Genomic DNA, 26,115 nt, shown 5'->3' on the forward strand with positions numbered 1-26,115 from the left:
AGGTTACAGGAGGACTAATGATGCCCTTCACTGAGATAAGTAATAATGGGAAAAAAGCGGGCCGGGTGCCGTGGCTCACACCTGTAATCCCAGCACTTTGGGAGGCTGAGAAGGGCAGATCACCAGAAGTCAGGAGTTTGAGACCAGCTTGGCCAAAATGGTGAAACCCCATCTCTACTAAAAATACAAAAATTAGCCAGGTGTGGTGGCAGGCTCTTTCTTATCTCAGCTACTCAGGAGGCTGAGGCTGGAGAATCGCTTGAACCTGGGAGGCAGAGTTTGCAGTGAGCCTAGATTGTGCCACTGCACTCCTGCCCAGGCAACAAGAGTGAAACTCTATCTCAAAAAAAGAGTTTCTGCAGTAGAGGACCAAAAAGCAAGGGCTTTGAATTGTCTGTTGGATCTGTGAGTTAGGGAAAGTTGTACTGAGGGTGCTGGGTTGAAGAAAAATGGTGTCAGCTGAGGCATAAATGATAGTCAAGAACTTATGAAGCATAATGAGAAAAAGACAAAAAGAAGGTCAAATATCAAGAGTCAAAAGCTCCATGGCCCCTAAGGTTTATGTAAGTGGGAGTCATACTTAATGCTGCCTGGAAACGTTTCCAATAATCCCGTAGGTGAGCAAGACACAGTGCTTTAATGTTTATAAGGGCAGGTAAATCCTTGCAAATCTCTAAAGTGCGCAGATAATTGTACTTGGTGGGTGGCAATCAGGACATCGTGAGAGTTTTCAAGGGCACCAACCTCATACCAAATATCTGCAACAGTCTGTAAAAGAGATGGAGTGTCTAGGAATGAAGCTTTTGTGAAGTCTTAGCTTGCATCTATTTCTATTCCATAATATAGATCTGTGGTCATACGCAGTATGTATCTCTCTATTACAACACATATATAATGCATTATGTATAAACATAGGCTTAAAGTTGATCCATTTTGTCATTTTTACTGAAGTTAATCCACTCAGCAGTTCCTGTTTCTAAAAGCATTTTAGATGTTTAAAATTGATGTTAAGCAAATTGCCATAGGCTTCTTTTAATACCATCCAATCTAAAAGTGTAAAAGAGACACATCTAAAGAAAACTTGGGTACTTACAATTTTTTCAAAATAATCCAGATGAATAAGAGGAAAAGAGAACGATTAGATAACAATCGTGTGGAAGCCTAGAGAAGCAATGATAGCACTACCAGTCCGTCCTAACGACTGCCTCTGTTCCTGAGGCATGGGATCGATGGCACCAGGACAACTGCCACCTCTTCAATGTGAAAGGGCAGTTCGATGACAGACCTGATGATGACTTTGACCTCAGAGATGGCAGTCAGGTGCCACTTAAAGTTACACTGTCGGTCCCCTTCAATATAATTATAAATGAAAAAAAGACATGAATGGCTATGACTTTGCACTTTTACATTGATGGCTAATGAAATAGGCTGGGTGCTGTAGATCACTTGTTTTTATATATATGTTTAACAGGTTGGTCACTAGCATAATCACATCCATGAGCTATTATTAGAATAATAGTAAATCATATTTAAGTATACTCACTTTATAAGTATACTTATATATATAAACACTATGTATTAATTATGTTAAGAAATAAAAAATATTTAAGTATTAAAATTTTTTCTCCTGCCTCTTCTCATTTCTCCTTCCATCCCTTCTTTCCTGTTTTTTATTCACTCAGCAATAGTTCATGAATGTTTGCAACATGTCAGATACTGTGGGACACTTTGGGAATAAAAATATGGAATGTACCGAAAAGCCCCTACCTCCGAAGCCAGGGAAAACAGAAAAATGACCATTTGGAGTAATGAAGTAGAAGGGAACCCAGAAAAGAAGCATCTAGACCCGTCAGTGTGGGGTTATGGGTAGACCTTTATAGGACATCCTGCAGTAGCTGACATGAAGTTGAGTCTTGAAGCCACTTAAAATTAGCCAAAAAGGGTTGTCCACACAAGCAGGTGCAGAAGCACAACTCTGAGGGAGCGTGTGAGTTTGGCAGGTTCATCTTGCAGGAGAGCAGATCCCAATGGGCAGGGAGATATTGAACTAGAGAAAGACACAGCAAGGACTGCCTAATGAAGGGTCCTGGTGCCAAACTAAAAACTAGGACTGGATGCAGGAGGTGAGGTGTCACTGCAGGATAGTAAGCAAGACCATGCCACAGATTAACTAGAGAGGGCATGAGAGTTGTATTTTGGAGACTGTTGATGATAGCAATTGAGAAAGATTCAGTTGAGATCATAGGGAGAAAACTTCATTGAGCTGAAGAAGACAACATAAACTTTGGAGGTGTTCAGGATGTGGAAGGACCACAACTTGACGAACCAGCATTGGCAGAGTCCAGGTCTGCAGGCGGGGAGGTGGGGAGAGGGCCGACCCCAGGGAATAGCAGCGAATGATTGGGGATGTGGGAGGATGGATGGTCTTGAGGTCTCCTTGGGACATGGAAGCTGTGCTGTCCAGAAGGAAATTCAACCCATAGGTGTGAAGGTCAAGAAAGGGAGGATTGCATTTAGGTGCGTAACAGTTTAAAGTCATTCATTCCTAAATGATAGTTTTAACCTTGAATGTGTTTGTGATTGCTGAAGAAAGACATGCCAGCATACCCAAGATGCAGATGCTGAGACACGCACATTCTGGGGTGTGGACAGAGCAAGGTCTAGAAGGGGTACTGAGAACGCGTGAGGCAGGTGAGAGGGCAGAACCAAGCACGGATGATAGGCAGTGACAGGTGGTGTCAAGGAGGGAGAAGTCAGCAGATCCATACACTATGGAAACAGAAATGTGTGATGGAGAGAAACCTTGAAATATGGTTATTAAATTTGACCTGTAACGTGTTAGCTAATTTGACATGGGTTGCTTTGATAAAGTGGTGTGCCTAAACTCCAGTCTCTGTTTACAGAAGAGACTAGAGAAAATATGTTAAAACCAGTTCAAGTGAAAAACAGATTTATAGAGGTTTGTATTTTCTACTGACAAGATTTATCTGTGCTGCCTGAGATAGACATCAGTCGTGCTGCTTTGGAAAAGAATCATTCACATTGATATAAGTTTTCTATTTACACGGAGCTGTAAAATAACCTTCTCAAAAGCAATCAAAGGTCACACCTCTATAGAATTAGCGAGTTAACAGAGGGCCCATGGACAGTGCCCAGCATTCTGTTCAGAGGATACTCCAAGACAGGATTCTCTGCTTCACTGCGCTTCCCCAGGACCAAGCACAAGGTTGCATATGTGTTTGTCTTAATGGGGTAATTGTCAGAAGAGGTGAATTCCAGATAGAAAGCATACATAGGATCCAAATATTCAAATATGTGTTGTGTCAAAGGCATGTGATTTATCAGTGAATAGTAAGAGATCATTTCTTATAATATTAATTTCTTTAGGGTTCTAACCAATTCTAATTTTAATCATGACTTTTTTTTATAAATTTAGATCTTCATTACCATCATTAGTGCCTATCAGTGAAAGATAATATACTTAAATTTCCACATTTCAAATGTCATGGATTTTTTTCTCATTATTTGGACATATCCATCCAATATTTACAAATATCAGAAATAAGTAATCAAGATACAATATGACAATTTTGTGCACAAATATTTTCTCTCTGAATATGTGTCTGGGACTCTATCCTTTTTTGTTGTTGTTGTTGAGATGGAGTCTTGCTCTGTTGCCAGGCTGGAGTGCAATAGCACAATCTCGGCTCACTGCAACCTCTGCCCCTGGGTTCAAACTATTTTCCTGCCTCAGCCTCCTGAGTAGCTAGGACTTACAGGCACATGCCACCATGCCCAGCTAATTTTTTTTGTATTTTCAGTGGAGACAGTGTTTCACCGAGTTGGCCAGGATGGTCTTGATCATTTGACCTCGTGATCCACCCGCCTCGGCCTCCCCAAATGCTGGGATTACAGGCATGAGCCACCGCACCCATCAGGGACTCTAATTCTTTAATGTTACTAATTACCCCTCACTGTTATCCAGTCATCTTTGTTACATTACTCAAAAGCAACATATCTGTATTTAAAGTGTCCCACCGAAGAGAAATAGGAATTCCATTATTTATATTAAATTGATCATTACGATGGTATGTTCTGAAAATGTGCATGTCTATTGCAGTCCTTGACTCAATGTGGCCTAACACAGTCAAATGACATTAAAATTCACTGCTACTAATTACTATCTCACTGGCCAATGTTTGTCTTTATAATAAATATTGATTGGCTATATTTTTAAAGTAATACTTTTCCAAATTCACAAAGACAATTCAGTTCAGATGCCAAACCCTAGGTCTTAATTGAACCTTGCCACACTTTCCAGAGGAGATGTGCAGAGGACAGTGCCTTGCTGTATGAACAGAGTCATGTAGTCTCAGCACCAGGCTGCTCCTTTGGAGATAATTGTAATTTCAATCTTAACTGCTCAATGATTTGCTAATCAATTGCACTGGCAATGATACTCTGAACAGTAGATTTATATGGTAGTGAGTAACTCCACTTAATATCTGAAATAGGCATAAACGTCTTTAAATAATAAAATTATTGCCATTAGCCACAAACTTACACAATGCCGGCCAGGTGTTTGTGGCTCTCACCTGTAATCCCAGCACTTCGGGAGGCTCAGACCGGCAGATCACTTGAGGTCAGGAGTTTGAGAGCAGCGTGGCCAACGTGGCAAAACGCTGTCTCTACTAAAAATACAATAATTAGCCAGGGACGGTGGCAGGTGCCTGTAATCCCAGCTACTTGGGAGGCTGAGGCAGGAGAATTGCTTGAATCCAGGAAGTGGAGGTTGCGGTGAGTCATGACTGTGCCGCTGCACTCCAGCCTGGGTGACAAAAGTGAGACTCCTTCTCAAAACACAAACAGAAACTCCACAATGCTTGTTAGCCATTTCAGGTATAGCCTTCTCTCTTCAGTCAGGGAGAAAAACGCTGGAATAACGAATATCTCCAGCAAATCAATGTGCCTGTTTAGTTTTCTGTCCCTACTCGAAGATAGGTCAGACTGACCTTGGTGAATATTTGATTAAGGAGCAAATTGCTTTAGGAATGGGATAATTTTACTTAAACCTCAGAGCTTAAACAGGTCTTTTATTTAGGCTTAAACAACAAATGAACATCTGTTCTTTTCAGTTTAACGAAACAAGCTGTTCTTGTAGCTGATGAATACAAGCCGTGGCCCAGCCAGTGAATTATAAAATGCATGAAGAATAAAGATATTGATTTGAATGTACCGAACAGGCTGGGCTCCACGTCCTCCTGAGATGTGTGACCAAATCAGAGAACAGTGTTGTTACTTCCTCTGCCTCCGACCGTTATTTCAGCTCCATCGAAGTCTGGGTTCTCCAAGAGGGCACAGTTTTAAGTTAAATGTTCCCTTTGGTGGGTGGCTCTGAGTATTAGGTGTGCACAGGTAGGGAGTCCATGCAGAAAAGTATCCAGGGCTGTATTGGAAGCAAGTGGAAACCTGGCTAAAACAAACGTCACGAGCGGGAAAGGCTGCTCAGGTAATGGAACTTGGTGTGTGTTTCATGCTGAGACATTTCTGATTTAGTGTTTCACTTTCATCCACTTATTGAACAAATACAGTGTTGTTACATGGCACAGTTAAAACGAAATGGTGGGACCAGCTTTGAGTAAGAGAACTTGAGAGTATTGTCATGTAAATTCTTAGCAGATGCTCTGAGTTCATTTTTTATCTGCTTTCTGGTGCTGCCTAATCCAAGGAGCTGAAGTATAATTCAGCATTCTTTTTTAGTATTCAACTCCCATATTGTCTGGGAGGAGAGGCCCCCCGGCTTAATTACTTAAAGTACAGGGATGAATCCTGGGATAAAGGCGGTGTTGCCAGTGCGGTGCTTGAGAGCAGTGGTTGCAGTGGAAGTGAGCTCAGCGGGTCGCAGCCCTTCACACTTGGCCCCGCCACGGGCTGCCCTTCTGCACCGCACCAGAAGACACAGAGCCTGTAGACAGAACCACAGATGGGGAGCTGGCACAGCAGCCTGGTCATTTCCAGACGATGGTGAACCACCCTGCCGAGGGTCTCTGGTGGTCCTGAGACCACCTCAGGCAGGGGGGCATCCCCTCACTCCTCCAGGCCCACTGCTTTCCCTGAGTTTCTGCCAACAGTGTTGTGAAAGTCAGAAACTGAGTCTCATTGCAGATGCTGTTTTAGAATCTTAAGATTCCTAATCAATATGGCCATGAGGACATTAAAATATAGTAACAAAAACAACCACCACCACAGAGAGAGAGAGAGGCAGAGAGAGAGAGACAGAGACAGAGACGGAGAGCATGGGGGAATATGACCCTGATGTAGAAGACTTGGAATTTAAGGCAAAGGCTATCATAAAATTTAGTGGAATAGTATGGAATCTTGCCTTTTTCATTTTCTATATTATTATTATTATTGTTTTTGAGATAGAGTCTCACCCTGTTTCCCAGGCTGGAGTGCAGTGGCATGATTTGGGCTCACTTCAACCTCTGCCCCCTGGGTTCAAGTGATTCTCCTGCCTCAGCCTCCTAAGTAGCTGGGTTTACCGCCACCCACCACCACACCTGGCTAATTTTCGTATTTTTAGTAGAGATGGGGTTTTGCCATTTTGGGCCAGGCTGGTCTCAAACTCCTTACCTCAGGTGATCTGCCTGCCTCCACCTCCCAAAGTGCTGGGATTGCAGGTGTGAGCCACCGTGCCCGGCCGTTTTCTGTATTATTAATATGATTCATATGTACATTATTCTGTATGTTGATTGTCTTTATCCTTTCCAGCACAAAACAAGAGGGACGAATGTCTATCATCGTATTTCTCATATTGATTTAGAAACTACATTTGACTCAAGATCCTACAGCCCAGATTAAGATGCTAGCTTTGCAATAAACTGACTCTGTCTTATTAATAATGTCTTGAAATATCATTCTGCAGTTGTTGTGAGAAGTCAGTCATGATGTGGCATCGTCTCTTCTCACACCTGCAATATATGGGCACTCTATAAATCTTCCTTTGTTCTCCTGTTTCTCTGTTCCTCCCTCCCTTCTTTTTCTCCCTCATGCTCCATTTTCAACTCCAGAATGTTGTACGCAGAGTCTAGAGAAATCCCTTACCATGCCAGTCCCCCAGACTGCAAGAGAGACCTCCTGGGGCTGCAGGGTGGCCCTTCCCTAAGGTTCCAAGGAGGCTCTTGAGCCAAGAATTGCGTAGGAAATAACATTTGCAGCAATGTGAAGCATCATGATGCCTTCATCTGAATGGTGCATCCATGTTTCTAAAAGATGATAGCAGCCTGTTCTACCTAGTTTGGAAGTAAAAGGGAAATCCGTGTTGGCCAATCCCAGAAGCAGTAGGCCTGGAATTGCTGTGGTGATAATGCAAAGACGTCTTCCTGCCTCAGCAGAGCCATGTGCAGACCATGGTGAGAACTAAGCCTCATACGGGTCCCTGTAGGTGTGAAAATAAACTCAAGACCAAATTCAAATCCTCAGCACTTCAGGAGGTATAAAAGCCATTGCAAGAAATAGCTGATGTCCCCTTCCATCTTTCTTGTAAATATGCAGGGCAGGTCATGGGAACTCAGGGAGAGGATAGGTGCACTCTGTGGCTGTGCATCCACATGTCAGCTAACAGGCTCTAGTTCAACAGCAGGGCAAGGGCCAGGGATTGTGGGGAGATGGGAGGTGATGTGACTCGTTCTGATCCAGGGGACCCTTCCAAAGGGGCAGAAGGTGATAAGGGGTGGGCAGGGATGTGTGGTGAAAGGCTCCATGTGCTTTCCTGTAGTGTGGGCCTAGGGAGGCTGCAGGACAGCAGAGGAGACCCACAGCGGGATGGACAGAACTGAACTGCAGTGATGGGTGGGGTATTTTCAGTCATGGGAAAGAGGGAAAGAATGTGCACGTGTAGAGAACAAAATAGACGTCTGTGTGAACTAGAATGTTTTTGACAACTTTGTCTCTGCTTTTATATCCTTTTCCTTAAAAGAAAAAAAAACACCAATCCTCCCTCCATAGTGGAAATGCACTCCTGCAATTCCCGCCCCTCCCTGTCCCATTTCTCTTTCTTATCCTCCCCGGCTCTCCACATTGCAGCAGGTTTTATCTCTCTCTCAAGCCCACTTGTGCTCCTTTTTCTTCATACTTCTCTCTGTTTTCATGATGTATGTCAGTCTTGTTGCTAGGCAGCTGTTATGTTCAACCCACCATGCTGCCTTCTGAATGCTGGAAATTAGCCCCAAATAGCTAGAAAATCACCCTGCCGCACCTGCTCTGTGTTTACCGTGAGAGCAGGAATATGAATGTAAGTTCACAGAGTGGGGGAGATGCATCCATATGTAGTCGTGGGCAGAAAGCCACGTCGGTTGTGTGCACGGCAGGTACAGAGACCATGCAGTGCCCGCAGAAAAAATGCCCAAGAATGGTCCCAGAAGAAAGTACATCCTCATTCTATCAGAGCTAAAATTTTATAAATAAGATAATCTGGTGGAAAATGGAAATATACAAAAATAAATATGCATAGAATATAGACATTGTGTATATTTCTACAAATGTTGCTGCCTGCGAGCTTAATCAGTTTTTCCTTGCCTCTGAAAAACAGAAAGCACTCACTGATTCTCTTTCACCCTCCAGCTATTGGCCTTTTCTTTGGTCGATGTTATGAACCATCAGGGTCTTGATGCCATCGTAATCTAGTTTCTCCCATGAATGACGTTGCCACTGACGCCACAGTCACCAAACCCCACAGCCACTCTGTGTGCAGCTGTGTCTCTTCCTCTGTGATGTTCAGCACTGCCAACCACATTTTCAACATTGCCTTCCCTTGGCTGCTCTGAAATCAGACAGCTCCCATCCAGTCCTGTCTTGCCTGGTCCTCCTTTCCCCTCCCCTTCAACACTCTCTTTCTCTGTCGATCCTCCAGTAGGTAGCTCCTACGACATTCCTGTTTTCTCCTTAACTTTTTCTCTTTTCATTGATTATCCAGTCTGTTTCTGGAAAAGCAGGAGGTTAGTGATTCTCCCCAAAGATTATTTTCCTGTTCACAATGAAGTAATTGGATTAAATAGCATGATGTCTTGAAATAAGAGAAACACATCTTTTCTGAGGTATAATTTTGACCCAAAAAAGTCTTGCTTTATATTTGACCATATGCAGTAAAATTAGAATATTGCTTTACACGTCTTAGTGATCTTGCATTTCTTGGCAGAATACTTTGCTCATAGTAAGTGTTCAATACATAGAATTAAATTTTTAAGGGGTTTCAGAATACTAAAACAACGTAAGTTTTCTGTTTTGTTTTTGTTTTAGACAGAGTCTAGCTCTGTCACCAGGCTGGAGTGCAGTGGTGCGATCTCGGCTCACTGCCACCTCCCAGGTTCAAGTGTTTCTCCTGCCTCAGCCTCCCAAGTAGCTGGGATCATAGGCATGCATCACCATGACAGGCTAAGTTTTGTATTTTTAGTAGAGATGCGATTTCGTCATGTTGGCCAGGCTGGTCTCAATCTCCTGACCTTGTGATCCACCCACCTTGGCCTCCCAAAGGGCTGGGATTACAGGCATGAACCACCACACCTGGCCAGGATTTACTTTCATAAAAAATTTTCCTTGAGAATGAAGAGGTAAAGCCAATATTTAACAAATAGAAACGTTTTCAGAGAAATTGCATCTCAAGTTAATAAACATTAGCTTGACATACGTGCATTGTATTTTTCTGAGAAAATGATTCTTCCATTTCCTGATAGTCTTTTTTAAGTAGTCAACTAAAATTCACTACGTTCTTTTATTTTATTTTGTTTGTGACGGAATCTTGCTCTGTTGCCAGGCTGGAGTGCAGTGGTGCGATCTCTACTCACAGCAACCTCTGACTCCCTGGTTCAAGCAATTCACCTGCCTCAGCCTCCTGAGTAGCTGGGATTACAGGCACATGCCACCATGGCCAGCTAATTTGGTATTTTTAAGAGAGATGGGGTTTCACCATGTTGGCCTCCCAAATTGCTGGGATTGTAGGCATGAGCCACTGTGCCTGGCCAAAATTCACTGTTTTAAAATCAACCTAAATGCTCATCAGTAACAGATTGGATAAGGAAAATGTGGTACATATATACCATGGAGTACTATGCAGCCATAAAAAAGAATGAGATAATGTCATTTGTGGGAACATGGTTGGAGTTGGAGGCCATTATCCTTAGCAAACCAATGCAGGAACAGAAAACCAAATGCCACATGTTCTCATTTATAACTGGAAGTTAAACTGTAAGAACTCATGAACATAAAGAAGGATACAATATACACTAACTTGAGGATGGAGGGTGGGAGGAGGGAGAGGAGCAGAAAGATAAGGATTGGGTACTGGGCTTCAGACCTGGGTGATAAAATGATATGTACAACAAACCCCATGCCACATGTTTACCTGTGTAACAAAACTTCACATGTACCCCCCAAACCTAACATAAAAGTTAAAAGAAAAATGTCACCATGTTTAATCTGAATCCTGTGGTGACTGAGTAAGCTCTTCTGATATCTAGGTCCATGATACACAGGATATCAAAGCTCCCCTTTCTATTGGAAGGAGCAATCTCTTTTGAAGAGGGAAACACTATTCATCACTTTCCTTAGGTTCTTTACACCTTTCACCAGTTATATTTTCTCTGCTTCTTCAATTTCAGCCTGTCCTTTTAAACAATCTATGAGGTGGCTCATTCACTTATAATTTTGTAAGATACTGTGATTTCTGTTCTTTCAGTGTTATCATATTCACAATACGTGAATGTATGGGAGCGTGTTTTTATGATTGAATCCTTGATGTTGAGAACGTATTCGATGAATGGTGCTCATATTAGAGAATTTTTTTCTTTATGATAGAACTTTTTACGAAGTTACACACTTAGTATACACTGGCAACTAAGAATGTGGCCTGACAAGAAGAAGGGGAAGTTGAGAGTGTTTAGAAACCTGTCACAAGAAACTCAACACAAGAAGTGAGGCAAATGGAGCATCTAATATAACACAGCTTGAGGTTGGAACCGCATGAGAGCAAGAGTATTCTGCACCATCGCAGAAGCAGCATCCATTTCGCGAATGCTCAATACTGCCCTGTCCCATCAGACAGAGGTGTGTGACAGTAAAGAAACCAGCCACAGATGAGTCATGGGCAACCATGAGGTAATAAATCTAGTGTGCAGGGACTGCCTGACGTCCCATCAATATCTCTTCCGGAGCTCCACCTGATTTCTCCTTTTCGGTTCTCCTCAGTGGCAGTATTTCCCTCCTGTTGAATAGCACTAGTCTGGGGAATAACTGCTCTTCCCCGCCTACTACACTGTGGGAAACGTCAGCCACAGCCTCCACTTTCTTAGATCAAAAACCTTGAAGCCATCCTCTCATCTTTTCATATCCACATTGATCCATTCACCAGAAAATCCTGCTGGGTCTACCCAAGTATGTGGAGAGCTCAACACAGTTTTAATGCTTCTGTCACCATAGCGTTGGTCCAGTGCCTTTCACCTGGACTATAGGAAGGGCCTCCAGATGGCAGCCCTGGCTCTTCCCTACCCTCTCCAGCCCCCCTCAGACTTGCAACATCAATGATGCTTTTCTTTAAAGTCAAGGGACAGAGTCCCTGTGTTGAAACCTCACTCCTGGGAATCGGAGTCAGAGCCCAAGTCCTGACAGTCACCTGCAGGATTCTGATCCTAGCCCCCTTGCATTGACCTTTCCAAACTCATCTCCTACGCTGCTCCTCTCCTTCCTTTTCTCCAGCCACACTCAACTCCCTGATGTCCCCAGAGCAGCTTTGCACCACCCTGACTCCCCCAGAACTCCAGTTCCCTCAGAGAGACTACTGGATCCTCCCTCAGTGTCAGGCATCTGCTCACGGCGAAAGCTTTTCTGCCTTGTCTTTCTCCACCTCTCTCATTTTATTTGGCACACTTCCTTATTTACTTTATTTTCTTTGAGAGTTGGGGTCTCTGTCCTCCAGGCTAGAGTGCAGTGGTGTGATCATAGCTCACTGCAGCCTCAAGTTTCTGGTTTCCATTCATCCTCCAGCTTCAGCTTCTTGAGTAGCTGGCACTAAAGGTTTGTGCCACCATGCCTGGTTAATTCTTTAATTTTTTTGTAGAGATTGCATCTTGCTATGTTATCCAAATTTGTCTCATACTCTTGGCCTCAAGCCATCCTCCTGCCTTAGCCTCCCAAGGTGCTGGGACAACAGGCATGAGCCACAGCACCCTTATTTAAGTTTTAATTCTACCTCCCTCTGCCATGAAGGACTCTGGTTTCTTATTCCTGGCTACATTCCCTGCACCTAGGAGCATCCCCAGCACAGACTTCGTGCTCAGTCAATACTGGTGAATTGACTGATTGATCTGAGTGAGCCACAAACCTCCATTCTAGATATGAAACTAGATAACAGTTGTTCTCCTGCCAGGAAGAGCAGCCTGGCTAGAAAGGTTCATGTTTACTTTTTCTTTTTTTGAAATGGAGTCTCACTCTGTCACCCAGGCTGGAGTGCAGTGGCTCCATCTCGGTTCACTGCAACCTCCGCCTCCCAGGTTCAAGCAATTCTCTTGCCTCAGCCTCCTGAGCAGCTGGGACTACAGATGCGTGCCACCACAACCGGCTAGTTTTTTATTTTTAGTAGAGACAGGGTGTCACCGTGTTGGCCAGGCTGGGCTGGAACTCCTGACGTCAGGTGATCTGCCTGCCTTGACCTCCCAAAGTGCTGAGATTACAGGCGTGAGCCACTGCATCTGGCTCATGTTTACTTTTTACAGTCCATTGATTTGCCTCAGACACAGAGCAGGTGGAGCCTAAATATACGTGTCTTCGGTGGATTGAGGTGACCTGTCTGTCTTGGATGACAGATGCTGGGAGAGTTTGGGGAGAACAGACAAGTCACTCTTCAGTTGCTCCTGTGCTTAGGACTCAGGTCCTGCTCTAGGCTCGTGATTACCTTATGGTTTCAGATCGAAGGTACTGGGGGAATGTTTTAGCTCAGGAATGGAAGGCGACCCTCTCTTTCCATCCTGGGACACCACCTTTAGACAACACTCACACTCCAAAAGACAAGATGTTTTACATGACACTAACATAGAATATCTCATCCTGTCTGAGATTATTTTTTGCTTTAGTTGAAATGTCAGAATTATACCATTTGAAGTGTCAAAAGAACAATATAAAATGGAAAAAAAAGCATCAGGTGCCTGATTTTTCATTCTGACTTGTTAATACTGTATTCAGATGCTTGAATTATATCAATTAGAGTCTTGGTTAGAATTAACGAAGTTCCAGAATGAGACAATTGTGAGAGAGAATAAGAAGATAACTTGAGAGATTTCATTTCAGTTATTACTCTGGCTAAATGGTAGAAACACGTGGCTTTCCTGAGGGCATGAATGAGTTCACTGTTCAAGGGCGCCCGGGCACTGGAAGGCCAGCAGACCAAGGCCTCTTATCCCTACATCTCCAATACCATGATGATTACTGTTGAGTTTTACTTTTTTAATTTTTTTAGGGTAAATATTATCCTTTTTCACTCTAGAACCATCCAGAGTTAGGGCTTGTTAGTTGTCATCAAGACTGTAGCAATGGCAGTGAAGAGCTTGGCCCTGGAGTCAGATTGTCCTGGGTTCAATTCCAGCTGAGTCGCTTCCCTGTCCCAGAGCTGCCGTAGCCAAGTGCCACAGACTCGGCGGCTTAATGCAGTAGACATTTCCTCTCCCAGCTCTGGAGGTAAGAAGTTCAACACTGAACTGCCAGCAGGGCCATGCTTCCTCTGAAGCTTAGGGTGGCATCCCCTGTGGTGCTCACAGACCCTCAGTGTTCCTCGGCTTGCAGCTGTCACTGACACCTCTGCCGGCATCACATGGCTCTCTGCTGTGTGTCTCCTGTGGAGTTTCCCTCTTCTTCCCAGGACATGAATCATATTGGATTAGGGCCACCCCAATGATCTCGTCTTAACATGAGTACTCTACAAAGACCCTAAAGATCAAATTCACTTATCTTTGGGGGGTGGGGACTGGGGGATGTGCACAGTGTAGCCCATAACAGCATCCCCGCCAACTTGGGTAAGTGAATGAACATCTACAGCCATTATCTTTCTCACTATCGAAGACGACTGTCATCCAGGTCCTGTGTCTATGAGGAGGACATGAGGGACGTGAAAAGCCCTTTGTATTCATTCAGGGCTCAAGAAATGTGACTTCCCATCTCCTGCTCTACAACCCCATGTCTTGGCCATCAATTATTTAAACTTGCTACTTTCAAAGGCAACCTGGGAGGCACCATATAATGTACAAAGATGGCCCCTTAACCCTGGGCGAGCTCACACACTTTGAGGAGAGGTCGGAGTTTGTAACACAGTACAGAATTTGTGTCTTGTCTGGAGAAATGCAAACAGGCAGTTCTGAGGGAGGGCAGGGTGTTGCTTGGTAGGTGACTTGCTGAGGTCCTCGTAGCAAACTGGTTACAAAGTGGGAAACTAAATCCAGTTTTCAGATCCCCAGTTCAGTTTCTTTCCTATCTGAACACATCATACAATTACATAACTTGTCACCATTTTTTTTTTTTTTTTGAGATGGAGTTTCACTCTTGTTACCCAGGCTGGAGTGCAATGGCGCAATCTCAGCTCACCGCAACCTCCGCCTCCTGGGTTCAAGCAATTCTACTGCCTCAGCCTCCTGAGTAGCTGGGATTATAGGCACGCACCACCATGCCCAGCTAATTTTTTGTATTTTTAGTAGAGACGGTGTTTCACCATGTTGACCAGGATGGTCTTGATCTCTTGACCTCATGATCCACCCGCCTCGGCCTCCCAAAGTGCTGGGATTGTCACCTTTTAACTACTCCAACTTCATCCAGCTTAATCCATGTTTGCTCATAAGAGGTACTAATGTCAGCCGGGCACAGTGGCTCACACCTGTAATCCCAGCACTTTGGGAGGCCGAGTTGGGTGGATCACCTGAGGTCAGGAGGTAGAGACCAGCCTGGCCAATGTAGTGAAACTCTGTCTCTACTAAAAATACAAAAATTAGCCAGGCATGGTGGTGAGCACCTGTAATCCCATCTACTTGGGAGGCTGAGGCAGGAGAATCACTTGAACCCAAGAGGCGGAGGTTGCAGTGAGCCAAGATCGTGCCATTGCACTCTAGCCTGGGAGACAAGAGTGAAACTCTGTTTTAAAAAAAAATGGAGGTACTAATGTCATGTGACAATCACTAGGGGCATACCCATAACCTTCTTGGTGGTCTACATGCACTGCCCTTTACACAGCTTACTCCAGGTTTTCAGCCCTCCACATGTCCCCCATTATACCCATTTGCCCTGCTCTGTTGTACAGGGGAAATTCAGTTTCTTCTTCTGCAGGAACCCCAATAAAAATAATAAAGTAAAATAAAATAAAGCACATAGATACCAACTTCAGTACAGGCAGTGTAAGAAATTACATTTTTGTTACCTATCAAAAGCAAAACAATTCCGAAATACTTCACCCATTGACAAATCACTGAAATCCATTTAGTGTGAGCAAAAAACTGAGCCACCTTTTTCGTATCCTTGCCTCTGGCACCATAATTTCAGTCTCAGTTACTTCAGTTTCAATCTGTTACTTACCACTTTTTGTATTTTTATGCTTTCCTGTATCCTAAGTTTGATATGTGAGCAAAAATCCATCTAGGAGAAGGAAGGGTTGCTGCTGATATTGATGAATTCATTTTGGTTTATGGCTAGCAAGATTATGAGGATTCTCAATCCAGGACAAGTCATACACTGACTTTTCAGTGTGAATGCTGAGGATTTAAGAAAGGAAATAAGAAATGTCTTCAGCTGACAAGGTACCTAGGTACTGTCTTGGTCAGTTCAAGCTGCCATCCCACATTACCATAGACGAGGTGGCGCATGAGCAACAGAAAGTTCTCGTAGTCCTGGAGGGTGGGAAGTCCAAGGTCAGGGTGTCAGCAAATTACGTGTTCAGTGGATGCTCGGTTTCTCAATTGCAGAGAGAGCCTTTTTGTTCTCTCTATGAACTGCGTTCTCACATGGTATTAGGTTAGGGCTAAAGTAATTGCAGTTTGAGGCCGTGAATATTAAATCATTATAACTAAATTCAAACACATCTTTATTAATCAAAATGAGGAACCATTACAGTCAACACATTTTTTTCAATGAGAAATAAGTTTATCTCCATGTAAAATTCTGTGCTTTGAGATTCAGCAAACTCTTGGATGGAAAGAAAGCGTTTTCTGCATCCCTCCACTTGTGGAAGCTCTTTCCCTGCAAAAAGTTGTCGAGATGCTTGAAGAAGTAGTAGATGGTTGGCAAGAGATCAGGTGACTGTGGTGATGAAGCAAAACCTTGTAGCCCAGTTCTTTCCACATTTGGTTGTGTGACGTGAGGTCAGGCATTGTTGTGGAGAAGAACTCTGCCCTTTCTGGTGGCCAGCGCCAGCTGCAAGCACAGCTCATCAGTTCACTGAGCATACTTCTCAGGCATGATGGTTTCTCAGGGATTCAGAAAGCGGTAGTGGGTCAGACCACAGTGACCAGGACCTTTTTTGGTGCAAATTTGGCTTTGGGAAGTGCTCTGGAGCTTCTTCTTGGTCCAGCCACTGAGCTGATCCTTGCCAGTTGTCATATCGAATCCACTTTCATCATACATCATAATCCAATCAAGAAATGTTTCCTTGTTGTTGCATAGAATAAGAGAAAATAATGCTTCAAATGGGTTTTTTTTCATTCTCGATTAGCTCATGAGCCACCCACTTTCTGAGCTTTTTCACCTTTCCAATTTGCTTCAAATGTTAGATGACCCCAGAACGTTTGATGTTGAGTTCTTTGGTAACTTCTCTTGTAGTTGTAAGTTGATCAGCTTCGATGAGTGCTCTTGGTTGGTCATTGTCCACTTCCCGTGGTCAGTGGCTACACTCATCTTCGAGCCTCTCGTCTCCTTTGCAGAACTTCTTGAACCACCACCGCACTATGTGTTTGTTTGCAGCTCCTGGGCCAAATACGTTGCTGATGTTGTGAGTTGCCTCTGCTGTTTCATGACCCATCTTGAACCGAATAAGGAAATCCCTCGAATTTATAAAAAAAAAAAAAATAGCTTTTTTATCTAACATCATTCGCATAATCTAAAATAAATATAAAATAAACAGCAAGTCATAAGTCATTAGCAAAAAAACATAAAACAATGCTTGCACACTAAAATGATGTATAACGTAACCACATTTGTTTAAGAATGTATTCCAATATCAAAAGGCAAATTTCAACAATGCGAAAACCACAATTACATTTCCACTGACCTAATAGAAAGGAACTAGCCTGTTCTCTTTAGCCTTATCTAAAGCACTAATTGCATTCAGGAAAGCTCCACCCTCATGCCTTAATCACCTGTCAAAGGTCCCCCCTCTGAATACCATCATATTGGGGGTTAGGGTTTGAATGTAGCAATTTTGAGATACATCCTTTCCATGACAGGTGTGTTTTCCGAGCCATTACACACCAGACCGTACTGCTGCACATGTGAGCCCTGCCGAAACAAGACTCGCGTGTGATCCCTGTGTGGCTGTCCATGAGATGCGTCCCATACTCCTACTGCTTGCTAAGAGGGAAGCAAGTAAATAAATACATGTAGGCAAAACACTCCCTCCCTTAATTGCACTAAGGAAATGGAATAAACTCATTTTAGGAGATGCCAAATTTACTGCAGTGAACTTTAGATGAAACACTAAGGTATTCTACAGAAACTAACAGAAAACTTATGACTTAAGTTTTGGCATTGAGTTTCCTTCAGCTTGCAGTGCAACCCAACGTGAGAATCATAAACACAGAAGGCGACAGGATGCAACTGCAGGGATCTTTGCTCATTTCCTTTTCGTTTTTCTCCTCTTCCTCCTCCTCCTTTGCAGCCTTGCCTATATCTCAGGTTAGACACCATAAGTGCAAAGGGAATTTTACATAGTTTTTTTTATGGGTGATATAATTTTGAAAGTCATTTTTGAAAAGCCGCCTATAGGAAACTATGATATTGCCATGAATTTCAGCTAGGGAATGGAAGTCAATTGCTCACTGATACTTTACAAAATAAAAATTTCCCAGAATATTTTAAATGTTCAATATCTAATATATGGGCAGGAAGCAATGCTACCTCACAAATAAGTATTCTGAATGAACGTTTTGGTATTCCATTATTATGGATTCTAGTTACATCTGAATTCACTCTTAAGTGGCCATAAATAATGCTTGAATCTCTTAAAAGGTATATTTTTAAAGAGCATACCAAATGTTTAAAAATAGCTGATAGATTAATTTTAATTTTCTTCCAATTTCCTTTGGTTCAGTGATTTGAATTGCTCCATGACAGTGCTACACATACATTAGAGGACTGAAAAATATATTCGACTCATTGTAAAAACCATTTTCTTTGTAAAAGATAAGGATTATTTACAGTTGCCTAGTAAATGCACAGTGGACAGGTATTTGGTATTCCAGGGATAAAGAAAGATGGGGAAAGCTTTGAGAAACCACATATCAAAGACAGCCCTGTTGAATGTGATTATGTGCTTGGCAAGCGCAGTCATTGCTTTCTATGTCTGCTGCTTTTCACAGGTATAAGCCACTGGCTGATACGTTCCTGCATGAGAAGAAGGGACAGTCGGCTGCAGAGCGATGTCGGTTTGTACTCCAGCAGTGTAAATTACAAGGCTGGCAGGTTGGTGACCTACAAGCTATGAAAATACCACTTTAGGATTTGAAATAAATGAGCTGAGTCATTGCAGGGAGCCACCAGAGTCTTCCTGGCAAAAACACATTCCTTTGATGTGTTTGGCAAGGCGTGACATTAAGTGTATTCCCTGGAAATTTGTCAGTCTTTATGACTTACTGATTTTAACATCATGCAGCCAACATGAGAGGCAACCTAAGAGGCTCCTTTACAATCATGGCAGAAGCTCATGAGCCCCATTCTGTCTGCCCGTGTGTCAGACTCAGACCTCGTCACTAAAGCATTTTGTCATATTTACCTGTAGCAGGAGTCACAGAAGCCAAAATTGAACTAAGGCTGATTTCTCTGTGCCGAGTCGGTGACTCACAAATGCATGTTTGACCTGGACTTCTCCAGTTCGCTCAAGTCTCACTCGGACCCCTTCCCTTCTGCTTCTCTTTGTTCTGCTTCTCACCTGCCATACAGTGAAAATGTCGCTATCTTTTGAACCTCATTTGTTGGTAAAAGCTTCATAATTGGAAACAGTTTATTATAGTCTGCGATCCATTTGAATGGCAGCGCCTAGGGTTCAATGAAAGCTACAGCTAGACCTGCAGAAAAGGGAAATAACTTGAGACAAAATTACACGGCAAATGTTTACCAGAAACAGGAGAAGAGGGTCCCAGATCTTGTTTAATACCTTAAACAACATCCGAGTCCCAATCTTGACTCATTTTAGGAAGAAGAGGTTTAAAGTGAGAAAGGCAGATTAGAGCAACAATGAGAAATCATGTTGTCCGTGACACCAGGGATTATTTGAAAGTTTCATGTTGTAAAACCACCTAAAGTACCTAGGTGGCAAAAACAGTGCTGGCTAAAAGCTTTGGTAAAAACAAGACGATTACTGGAAAGTAGACACAAATCACGTCTTTAAAAAGTTATAGTGAGAACATCTGTGAGTAAAAATACATGCTAATTGATGAGTCAAAGGATGAGGGCTTGGCTTTAGAGATGACATGAGCAGATGACTCAGAATTGCTGAATATGTCCAAAAGTGGCCCAGTCTAAGTCAGACAGCAGGGGGGAAGACTGGATTGACACTCACACACTCAACTGTCTGTGACAAAGAACAAAGAACCTAGAATTTTGGCATTGATGAGTAATGATTTAATTGTCTGTGCCACCCAATCTTTTTCCTTGTTATCCCTTTTCTTTTTTTTAACTAATAATGAAATTTGAACTTTAAATAACAATCTGAAGGAGGAAGCTTACTCAGTCTGTAGTTGTCAGTGATGCACATCAGCGCCAAAAGATTGGATAAAAAGGGAAGGAGGAAGAAGGAGGAATTACTAACCAAAGTGATGTCCGCCAACCCCTCCAGAGTCAGTGACACAGGGCTGGGATTCACATTTCAGCGTTTCTTCAGTCTGTAGGTAACTGAAGTCAGTTCAACAGAATCACTGCTGAGATTTTAAATAAGTAATTATATAGTAGTAGTCCATGGATGATATAACACTAACATTTTCTTACTGTATTCTTTTGCTTTTAAAGAATACCTACAGATATATATATATATATATATTTTAAAGAATATATATATATATATATATATTTTAAAGAATATATATATATATATATATATATATATCTGTGAGATAGATGAATGTGTGTGTGAAAGAGAGAGGAAGAATTTTTATTTGTAGATGAAAGCAAGGGAATCGGGAATGATTATTTCACTGAGAGAGTGATTGGCAGTAACCACAATGCCTAAGCAGTGTTCCCTGTGACAGAGCACTGTAAAGTACAGGTCACATATGAGAGGAGACAGGAAGAAAAATCAGTATTCACTGCCGGCCATCATTTCTTCCATGTCTGTGCTTTTGCCAGGATACTTGAAATTACAGCTGAGGATGGTATTAAAGATACATTGGGACTTTCAAAAAGAGCATTAACTTTTTAAAATGGGAAAGGGATCCCATTTCATTGCATTAATCTATTTTCTCCACACTTTTCACCAGCCTAAAAGGAAGCTGAAAATATGAGAGAAAAAATAATGAAAAGGAAAGGGAAATGGACGTGCTCATTCACTGAGGATGTTTGCTTGTGCGTTCCCTGTTGTCTAGTCAGAAAAGACAGTGTTTCTTCAGCTTCTTCAAGATGTAACCTATGATATTGACTATTAGACAAATAACCAACTTCACAGAAATAAAGTTTATTTATATTTCACTTTTATGTTAGTCTGACAAAGGAAAAAAGCTCTTGTTAAAAAATAAATAAAAATAAAACAAAACAAAAAACACTTATTCCTAAACTGGAAAGTTAGACTCCTCAGTTTCAAAAGCAAAGCATTTGTTTGAAATGTATTGTTAGTTACAGAAAGAATTCCTTTTGGTCTATTCTGGGTTTTTAATTAATACAATGATTAAATCAGAAGCTGTTGGACTACAGGGACAAGATTGTATGAGATGCTTAGTGTATCTGTAGCATTATCTCCAAATTGCTGAGAGTTATAATGTGGGCTTTCATTAAGCAGGCAGTTCATCCTTTAGTCCTGAGTGTTTAGCATGAAATGAATGCTTATTCTTTTCCACAGTCTTAAAAGCAGTGCTGGAGGAATGAAGAGATTAGAATTATATTTTGCTGTGTTAACTTATATATGGTGTTTGCTGGAAATTCATTTCTTTTAACTGAAGGTAGTAATTTCATTGTCATTCTATGGGTCTCAGGGCTCTTGCAGGTTTTGTCCTCTCTCCTTAGTTTTAATCAGACCCTGTGCAAGGTAAGCCTTGAATCATCAATAGGAGATTGTAACTCTATAATTCTTATACTCTCCAACATTGTAGCAATTTAGTAAACCATGGTACACATTTGATTTCCTTCTGTTTCAGATGAGGATAGAGATGTCATATCTTCAGTGCTATTACTTTTGCATGCCGATCTATACACCTGTGTCTGCTTTTCATGCTTTAGGTGGTCACATGTTTGTAGTCTGCACATATGGTACTGCAATTTTTAATATTTAATAAGTAGTAATTCGTCTCATCTACAGAGTATATTACAACTTTTATTTTATTTTATTTGAGCCTAAAAAAAGGTCTATGCAGAAAAGGAAAGTAGGCGGCGTGTACAGGAGTGACCTATTTTAGATTTGAGGAAATTGAACTTCACGGAGAGTTCTTGTCTTAGTTAGAGATTAGTGTACTGATCAAAATATTAGGTGCAGTTAGTATTCAGGGTCAGTGGGAATACCACTTTGCTGAGACCAGCGTCGAGCTTTTCCTATGTCATGTTGTTTCCACTGCATTTAACTCAATCTATATCTTTTAATATAACTCTCTAAAGTCATTTTGCTCATGTTACAGGACTTGAAAGGGATAGGTTATGCATCACAGTGCGAGCTTTGATCAAAGGCATTTATACCCTTTATTCGTCTGCCCTTTATACACAGTGTATTTTTTATGTTTATAATTCACCCAGTAAATGAAGGAAAAACAAGCAGACTAATTCCCATTACAGGGTGACTCTGATCAGAATCCTTTTCTACCCAAACTGTCAACCAAACTGACCCTGAAATGACACAACGCATTTGCACTCTCATTCCCACTCTTGTCTTGGAAACAAGAGGAGAAGGGAAAGGAGAAAAGGGGGAGAAAGCAAAGAATATAGAGAAGGAAAAGAGCTAGAATCAAGTGAAGATTCTCAGGAAGCTTTTGATATCCATTCTACTTCTGAGAGTTAAGACCTAGATGTGACTCAGGCCATCCAGAGGAAGTGACATGGGTGGAGGGACCTCATGGGTGGCGCTGGTGGAAATGCATGTCACAAGAGCATTGCTGCATCTTGGCAGCTAGAGCAAACGCAGTTTGAAAACAATTGATTAGGCTATTTCGACAGATCCGCAGTTTGCAGTACTCTGGGTTTTGCTCACAGGCCAATTTTCAGTGAGGCATTCCCTGGCTACCACATTTTAACTTCTCATTATCCGTGACCTTCCTACTGCACCTTCTTGTCCTCTTCTCTGCATTGTTCTTCTCCATGGTGCCTAGAACTTCCTGTTATGCCTCAGATTGCAATCCTTAACACGCCGTTCACCACCTTTCCTCCATAGTATGGGAGCTCCATCCGAACGGCTTTGTGTCTGGATCCCCAGCATAGAAGCCTGAGAAAGACACAGGGAAGACACTCTGTGCCTGGATGCTGGGCCAAAACATGAGTTTCCGTAAATGAGAAATTACTAAACAATACAATACACTTGATGTGGGTGCAAAGACATGTAAGAACTTTTTTAGGCCAGGAGAAGTGGCTCACGCTTGTAATCCCAGCACTTTGGGAAGCCGAGGCAGATGGATCACCTGAGGCCAGGAGTTCGAGACCAGCCTGGCCAACATGGCGAAATGCTGTCCTTACTAAAAATACAAAAATTAGTCAGACGTGTTGGTAGACACCTGTAATATCAGCTACTCAGGAGGCTGAGGCGGGAGGATCGCTTGAACCCAGGAGGTGGATGTTGCAGTGAGCCGAGATAGAACCATTGCGCTCCAGCCTAGGCAACAAGAATGAAACTTGGTCTCAGAAAAAAAAAAAGAACTTTTTAAAATTTATTGTTTTGAAATGAAATGAGAATCAAATGGAATTTTAGCTTTAAATCTATATTATAAGATGCAGGTATTAATACATTACTTCTATAATTAAAAATAATTTTTAAAATTTGAAACCACTACACAAATATAATTTAAGCATAGAATATTGCATGGGGTCAAATTAATTATTGCAACAATTTGTGAAAAAGCTGTAAATCATGCTGCATTTTGCACCAAAGCATTTTTGGTTTCCAATACATAATTTCTGTTATGTCTTTTATACCACCAGCCTGCACTTCTCAAAGAAATCTTGTGCCCGCTTTCATAGAATTTGAACTGGTCACCACAAGTTTTGGCAAACTCATGCATGTGGCTGTTTACTTAACATACTCAAAATTGCTACTTTTTTATATTGTGGTTTGATTTTGAAGAAAAGTGAAGAAAATCAGGATGTAGAGGTGGCTAGAAGGGAATCCTTCATCTTGGTGGCTTCTTAAGTTTACAATGAAATTATGTATTTTAAAAACATGGTGGACTAGTCAGAGCCACGTCCTTATTTGCAAAGTGGGATTTATGTAACTTGTTTGCAAAAAGGAGTGGAAGTATTTGGAGATGATTTGAATAGGACCTGCATGACTAACTTCTAGTGCTGTTTTCTGTCTCAGCAGATACAGTTTTCCTTATGAAACAAAGAGTTCATGGATTGCTTCACTATGGAAAAATACCCAGATAGTTTGAGTTAAGTCATAGTTTGAAAACAAGTTAAATGAAGCCAGTAGTTATTAACCATCTGCTGTTCGTTTTATTGTTGTTGTTATTATTCAGATATTTTACTTATCTAAATATATGCATTTTAAATTCGGCACTGTCTGAAGGTAATTTGGAAAGTATCTCTCTGGAACTGTGTCTAGTTGACCAAACACTATTTGCCCAAATTGCTCCAAGCCATAGAAAAGTGGCTGGACAGCAGTTAGGCCCATGTGGAACATGCTTGTTTTGCGTGTTATGTCATTTATGTAAAATGAAAACCTTTGAAGCTAATTCTAAGTGGAAAAATAAGTGGTATAATCTGATTTTCACACATTTTATATGCATCAACTGGTTATAGGATGATTTCTTCTGTGTAGTTATTTGAATGCTATATTCATTTTAAAGCCATCTGGAGGGATGACGAATGAAGAAACAAATCTGTCAGAGTCTGTCCATGTGATGCCAGGGGTGCCGCCGTGGAGCGCAGGCCCTCGCACAGCCCCGGGAAAGTCGAGAGGGGACTGCAGGGATGCGGCTGGGTGCAGAAAGGCCTTCCCAGTGGTGCTTTTCACTGATCGTTCAAGCAGATGTCGAGAACTTTGGGGTGAAAGAAATTTTGTGGGCAGGCAAGGAAGAGTGGCTTGTGCATCCCCTTTGAAGCAGGAACTGGTGCTATCTGTACTGGAAATTGTGGAAGGAGAAGTTGAGATCTTAACTTTAGAGATAACATATCGTCTATTATTTGAAGGATGAGGAGTCAGACACAGATACTTCTGGTGACTTACCCAAGATTACACACAGACAGGAAGAAAGAAAGAAAATTAGAGCATCAACTTCTTCCCAAGTACCGACATGATAGGACACTTACTCAGGTGGGTGGGTACATGTGTGCATGTGAAAGAGACAGAGAGAGAGGCTCTGAGAAATAACAAAGGGTACTCACAAAAACAGTCTCCAAATTGCAGTGAGATATACTTTTTCTATTTGTGTTTACTCATGAACAAAGAAACTCACAGTCTTTTTTATTATCAACAAACATCTTCTAATGGAATGCTTATGGAATAGTCTAGATTTTGTTACCCAAATAATTTGAAGTAAGTCATAGTTTGAAAACAAGTTAAATTAAATTATGAACTTTGAAGGATTTGCTCTTAAAGTGCTAAGAATTGCAACATTAACATTTTGCCATAACATTACATAAAATCAGTTGGATGAAGGTTTTATTATTTCATTAATCTGCAATAGTACACGTGAGATAAAATGGAAGAGCAAGGAACTGTTAAAGTTTTAAGCACCTCTCACTTTTTCACACCTTCTATGGTGAGACAATTTTATTAGGGCCCTCGGTTCTTATTAGTACAATAAATTAATGGTTTATGACCTTTGTTTTATTACTCAGGGAGCACTCCATAAATCAACTGTAAGTACAAGGGAGAAAATAGCCTATAAAATAATTCTTCCTTTTGTATTCCTTCTCCTTCTCTGGAATTACAAATGTTGAAAATAATAAGCATTAGAAACCTAAGTGTACACCTTGGAACTATGTATATTCTATTGGGAATCACCATATCTATTACATGTGTGTGTGAATTTTCTTTCTTCTCTTGTGCCAGCACATGTGTACACACACACACCATGTACATATGTGACATATTTTTGTTATAACAGGAGTATGTATTCTTGATAAGAAATTTGAAAAATAGAAAAAAACTGAGGGAGAAAATATAAACTACCCGAATTGAACTACTGAAAATATTTGGTGCATATTCATTCACTCCATTTAAAAAAATAATATTACATATATTTAATCCTTACTTAGTGTGTCTTTCCCCCTTTCCACACTGAACTTTCTCAGGACAGGTGTCACGCCACTGTGTTCTTTTGTATTTTTACATATGTGTGTGTGTGTGATTTCACTATGACATCTCCTACAGGGTCTGGCACATAGTGTGTATGCAAGCTGTGTTTGTTGAATGAATGAATAAATGAATGAATGGATGAATGAATGAACCTCCTACTGATGGCAACATCTTTCCTTTAGAAATGACGGTATCCACAGTAAGTTTGGGTGACGTGTGTGATAGGTTCTGCCTTTAGA

The 26,115-nt window shown here is 41.6% G+C and overlaps 1 protein-coding gene across 7 annotated transcripts in view; it reads left to right on the top strand.

The window, feature by feature from the left end:
* The window catches only part of MYO16 (myosin XVI), a 773,187-nt gene that overhangs the window by 635,468 nt on the left and 111,604 nt on the right, over positions 1 to 26,115 (top strand). For all 7 annotated transcript variants that reach the window (XM_054249238.2, XM_017970444.5, XM_078347436.1 and 4 more), the window contains exon 28: positions 18,594 to 18,696. In XM_054249238.2, the coding sequence (XP_054105213.2) occupies positions 18,594 to 18,696 (103 nt within the window). The remainder of the gene's footprint in view (positions 1 to 18,593; positions 18,697 to 26,115) is intronic.

The sequence above is a fragment of the Callithrix jacchus genome, chromosome 1 (assembly GCF_049354715.1).
Source record: "Callithrix jacchus isolate 240 chromosome 1, calJac240_pri, whole genome shotgun sequence".
NCBI classification, from domain to species: domain Eukaryota; kingdom Metazoa; phylum Chordata; class Mammalia; order Primates; family Cebidae; genus Callithrix; species Callithrix jacchus.